Below are 5,331 nucleotides of genomic sequence, written 5' to 3'. Positions count from 1 at the left end.
CAGTTTTTGTTTGAGACAAGTTCTCGCTCTGTCACCCAGGCTGGAATGCAGTGGCACAATCTTGGCTCACTGCAACCACTGCCTGCCAGGCTCGTCATTCTCCCACCTCAGCTTCCTGAGTAGTTGGTACTACAGGCATACATCACCATGCCCAGCTAACATTTTTGTTTGTATTTTTTGTAGGGATGGGGTCTTGCCATGTTGCCCAGGCTGGTCTCCAACTCTTGAGCTCAAGTGATCCTCCCATCTTGGCCTCTCAAAGCGCTGGGATTACAGGTGTGAGCCACCACACCCAGCCCAGAGGAGCAGTTGTGTCTCCAGGAGGGATCCTTAGGGAGGAAAAGTCAGTTGGTGGGGGCAATGGAGCAGTGTGAGCCAGCCTGTGCCCCATCTGCCCGCCCGTCCTAGACACCAAGTCAGCTGGCTCTAAAAGTAGAAAAGGGACACAGGGTCTAGACAGGCCTGGAGAGAGCAGACCTGGCCCAGGACCCCAGGCTGTCAGGCAGACAGAGGCACATGTTTGGTCACCCACTCTGGGCAGAAGTCCCCTTTATTTGGATTTGCCGCTGGGTGGCTAGATGATGTAGGTGGCCTTCAATGTGGACCAGGAGGGCATCCAGCATGTGCAGGACCCCGCGGAGCAGGGTGTGGTCTGAGATTGGGGCCCGCCGTTTCCAGGGTCCGCAGGGCTTAGTGGTCACCTGCGGATGCTGAGAACAGGACCAAGAGGCAGGAGTGAGAATGGAGGGCAGAGAGGGAGGTGCGATGAGGGGCAGTGATGAAGCTGGGGAGCAGGGAGTAGGGTGTGGGGCAGTGCCCAGATGGGATGGGAGGGAGACTCAGGGTGACAGAATCACCGAGGGTCTGTTGTGGGCTACAGTGGTCCCAGGGCCCTCGGGCTGGATGAGAGCAAGAGTTCTAAAGGAAAGAGCTGGGGGCGGAGTGCTGGCTGTGGGTGGTGGACATGGGTTCCACGAAGGTGTGTGGACACAGGGACAATGGGCTGTGAGCTGGGAGTGGGAGTGTGGGAGGCCCACAGGCCAGCGTGGACCCATGGGACAGGGTTGGGTGGAAGACGGGCTCACGGGGCGTACATGGAGGCAGGGGCTGTGGGGGAGAAAGAGCTGCACCACTCACCTCACCCTTGGTGGCCTGTGAGCACCACCGCCCCTGCAGTATCTTGCGGCAGATCATCAGCATCATGGTGGTGATCATGACCCCAGCCACGGGGTAGATGCGGCTTGCTCCAGGGCCCAGCCAGTAACCAAGACAGCTCAGGCCACCCCTACAGCCCTCCACTGTCTTTGGCTGACACCCCCAGGGCTGCAAGTCCAGCCCCACGTGGTACCAGAGGGGTCGCAACCAGGCGTGGGTTGGAGCAGGCATCGCCAGCAGGAGCAGCAAGGGCAGCGAGGCCAGCATGTGCAGCATGGCCGCCGCTAGTGCCAGGGGCCGGAACCTGGGCGCCTGGCAACAGGCAAACGCCCCTCCCCCATGAACAGGCCTGGCTCTGAGGCAGCAGGTTCCAGCGAGACCCATGGCCTTTCATGAGCAGCCTGGCCAGAAACTGGCTGTGGTGGGGGGCTGGAGTCCAGGGCTTGAGGAGAATGGCAGACCTGGGTTCTGGGTCCTATTCTCCCAGTGGGCCTGGCTGGCCCCAAACTGAGGGAGCACCTCCTTTTGAAGCTGGGCCCTAGGCTGAGTGTAGTGGCACACACCTGGAATCCCAGCACTTTGGGAGGTTGAGGCAGGTGGATGGCTTGAGCCCAGAAGTTTGAGACTAGCCTGGGCATCATGGCGAAACCCCCTCTCCATAAAAAATACAAATAATTAGCTGGGTATAGTGGCACATGCCTGTTGTCCCGGCTACCCAGGAGGCTGAAGTGGGAGGATCACCTGAGCCTGGGAGGTCGAGGCTGCAATGAGCTGTGATTGCACCACTACACTCCAGCCTGGGCGACAGAGTGAGATTTTGTCTCAAGAAAGATAAAAAAAGAAACTAAGCCCCGAACAGTTAAAGAAACTAGTAACTAACAGAAATTTTTTTTTTTAAGAGACAACCCACTGCAGTCTTGACCTCCTGGGCTCAAGTGATCCTTCTGCCTCAGCCTCCTGAGTAGCTGAAACTACAGGTGCGCACCACCATGCCTGGCTAATTTATTTATTTACTTATTTTTAACATTTATTTTGTAGAGATAGGGGTCTTACTATGTCGCCCAGGCTGGTTTCAAACTCTTGGCCTCAAGTGATCCTGCCACTTCAGCCTCCCAAAGTGCTGGGATTACAGCTGTGAACCACCATGCCTGGCCCCTAGAAATCCTGGAGTTTACAGGATGGTAGATAAGGAAAGAAACAACTTGCTGAAACGCTGAAATTCCCTCTGCTTATAAGATAACAAAACTGTCTGAAATCAGATGGACCCAATATTCCCGACTGGAATATGCACAGAAAGAGCTTGCTGACATCACAGCCTGAATTTCCACCATGTTTCATATAAATCCTCCAGAATTTGCACAGGAGACCCATGAGGAGGCATGAAGAGTTAATTGCACATGCCTGAGAACTTTCCAGACCTCCTGCTTCCTTCTACCAATCACCCACCTACTAATCCCAGTATCTATCCCCTAAACTTTTCTAATAAAATTACTGCCTTAAAGCCAGCACAGGGAGACACACTGAAGCTGGACTCTTGCTTCCTTGCTAGTTGACTTGCAATAAAAAGCTTTTCTTGACAGGGCACGGTGGCTCATGCCTGTAATTCCAGCACTTTGGGACGCGGAAGTGGGTGGATCAGTTGAGGTCAGGAGTTCGAGACCAGCCTGGACAACATGGTGAAACCCTGTCTCTACTAAAAATACAAAAATTAGCCGGGTGTGGCGGCGGGCGCATGTAATCCCAGCTACTCAGGAGGCTGAGGCACAAGAATTGCTTAAACCCGGGAGGCAGAGGTTGCAGTGAGCCAAGATCACGCCACTGCTATAATCCCAGCCGCTGGGAAGGCTGAGGTAGGAAAATCACTTGAACCCGAATCTGGTGTCCGGCCCACAACTGTAATCTCAGTACTTTGGGAAGCTGAGGTGGAAGGATCTTCTCAGCCCAGGAGTGAGACCATGGTGGGCAACATAGTGAGACCCCGTCACTATATTTTTTAAAAAAGAAATTAGTCCAACATGGTGGTATGCACCTGTAGTCCCAGCTACTTGGGAGGCCAAGGCGGGAGGATTGCTTCAGCCCAAAACCCAGTGTCACAGTACTGATTTCTAGCATTTCAAGCAGTGAGTCGTTTTGCTCAGTAACACTTTCACCCTGGCCTTCTCCTCACCTATCAGCCAATCCCTAAAATCCAAACACCTGCAGTGGCTTACACCTGTAATCACACTTTGGGAGGCTGAGGCTGAGGATCTCTTGAGCCCAGTCTAGGAAACACAGTAACAACCCATCTACGATTTTTTTTTTTTTTTTTGGGACAGACTCTTGCCCTCTCACCCAGGCTGGAGTGCAGTGGCGCAATCTCAGCTCACCGAAACCTCCGCCTCCCTGGTTCAAATGATTCTCCTGCCTCAGCCTCCCGAGTAGCTAGGATTACAGGCGTGCACCACCACACCTGGCTAATTTTTTGTATTTTTAGTAAAGATGGGGTTTCGCCGTGTTAGCTAGGATGGTCTCAATCTCCTGACCTCATGATCCACCCACCTTGGCCTTCTAAAGCGCTGGGATTACAGGCTTGAGCCACTGCACCCAGCCCCAATTTTTGTATTTTTAGTAGAGACAGGGTTTCACCATGTTGGCCAGGCTGGTCTCTAACTCCTGACCTCAGGTGATCTACCCATTTTGGCCTTCCAAAGTGCTGGGATTACAGGTGTGGGCCACCACACCCGACCTTACAAACTTTTTTAAAAAAACTAGGCCGGGCGCCATGGCTCAGGCCTGTAATCCCAGCACTTTGGGAGGCCAAGGCAGCCGGATCGCCTGAGGTCGGGAGCTTGAGACCAGACTGACCAACATGGAGATACCCTGTCTCTACTAAAATAGCCAGGCGTGGTGGTACATACCTGTAATCCCAGTTACTCAGGAGGTTGAGGCAGGGGAATCACTTGAACCTGGAAGGTGGAGGTTGCAGTGAGCCGAGATCGTGCCACTGCACTCCAGCCTGGGCAACAAGAGCACAACTCCATCTCAAAAAAAAATAAATAAATAAAAGGCCGGGTGCAGTGGCTCAAGCCTGTAATCCCAGCACTTCAGGAGGCCGAGGCGGGCGGATCACGATGTCAGGAGATCAAGACCATCCTGGCTAAATGGTGAAACCCTGTCTCTACTAAAAATACAAAAAAAAAAAATTTAGCTGGACATGCTGCCACACCCCTGTAGTCCCAGCTACTCGGGAGGCTGAGGTAGGAGAATTGCTTAAACCCGGGAGGCGGAGGTTGCAGTGAGCCAAGATCATGCCACTGCACTCTGGCCTGGGCGACAGAGCGAGACTCCGTCTCAAAAAACAAGCAAACAAACAAAAACTAGCTGGGGCTGGGTGCGGTGGCTCACGCCTGTAATCCCAACACTTTGGGAGGCCGAGGCAGGAGGATCACTTGAGGTCGAGAGTTCAAGACCAGCCTGGCCAACATGGTGAAACTTTGTCTCTACAAAAATGAGCTGGGCATGATGATGGATGCCTGTAATCCCAGCTACTCAGAAGGCTGAGATAGGAGAATCACTTGAACCCGGGAGGCGGAGGTTGCAGTGAGCCAAGATCGTACCATTGCACTCTGGCCTGGGTGACACAGTGAGACTCCATCTTTTTTGGGGGGAGGGGGGAAACTAGCTGGGTGTGGTGGCGTGTGCCTGTAGTCCCAGCTACTTAGGAGGCTGAGGCAGGAAGATCGCTTGAACCCAGGAGGTCAATGCTGTAGAGAGTGGTGATCACAGCACTGCACTCCAGTCCGTGGGACAGAGCAGGAGCCGATTAAAAAAAAAAAAAAAAAAAAATCGACATGGCACCTAAAACCTTTTGCTTTCCACCAGGGGCATCACCTCTCTAGGCTGACCAAACTCACAGGTCCCCCACACCCAGCCTCAGCCCCACAGTCCACATCGCAGTTGAGTGAGTGCTCGAAGATGTGGGATCCAAATCCACGGGCAGCTCCCCCACTGTCAGAACAAAGCCCGAAGGCTCCCCCTGGACTGTGAGGTCCCCTCACCCTCTCACCTCAGCTCATGCTGCCCCTGCCTCCCTCAATACCCCCACTGCTCCCAGTGTCAGGACCACAGCTCCCCACGCCTAGAAAGTCACCTTCTTATGGCTGAAATTTCAGTTCCAGGGTCACCTGCTGAGTCCCC

General features: G+C 53.8%; 1 protein-coding gene across 1 annotated transcript; it reads right to left on the bottom strand.

Moving 5' to 3' along the window:
• Window positions 1–226: 226 nt before the first annotated feature.
• TMEM89 (transmembrane protein 89) lies at window positions 227–1,767 on the bottom strand. Its single transcript, XM_023231807.2, has 2 exons — window positions 1,138–1,767; window positions 227–710 (listed from the first exon to the last, which is right to left on the bottom strand). The coding sequence occupies exons 1-2, from the start codon at window positions 1,537–1,539 to the stop codon at window positions 525–527; spliced, it is 588 nt and encodes a 195-aa protein (XP_023087575.1). The 5' UTR covers window positions 1,540–1,767; the 3' UTR covers window positions 227–524.
• Window positions 1,768–5,331: the final 3,564 nt, after the last annotated feature.

Source organism: Piliocolobus tephrosceles, chromosome 2, assembly GCF_002776525.5.
Source record: "Piliocolobus tephrosceles isolate RC106 chromosome 2, ASM277652v3, whole genome shotgun sequence".
In the NCBI taxonomy this organism is placed as follows: Eukaryota; Metazoa; Chordata; class Mammalia; order Primates; family Cercopithecidae; genus Piliocolobus; species Piliocolobus tephrosceles.
Note: the sequence above shows the minus strand (reverse complement) of the source record. Positions and strands in the feature narration are given on the sequence as shown.

Excerpts from the sequence above, each read along its gene's own strand:
- TMEM89 (XM_023231807.2), bottom strand. The coding sequence starts at position 1,539 with ATGGGTCTCGCTGGAACCTGCTGCCTCAGAGCCAGGCCTGTTCATGGG. Across the intron at positions 711-1,137 it reads CACAGGCCACCAAGGGTGAG|CATCCGCAGGTGACCACTAA; the intron begins GTGAGTGGTGCA and ends TCCTGTTCTCAG.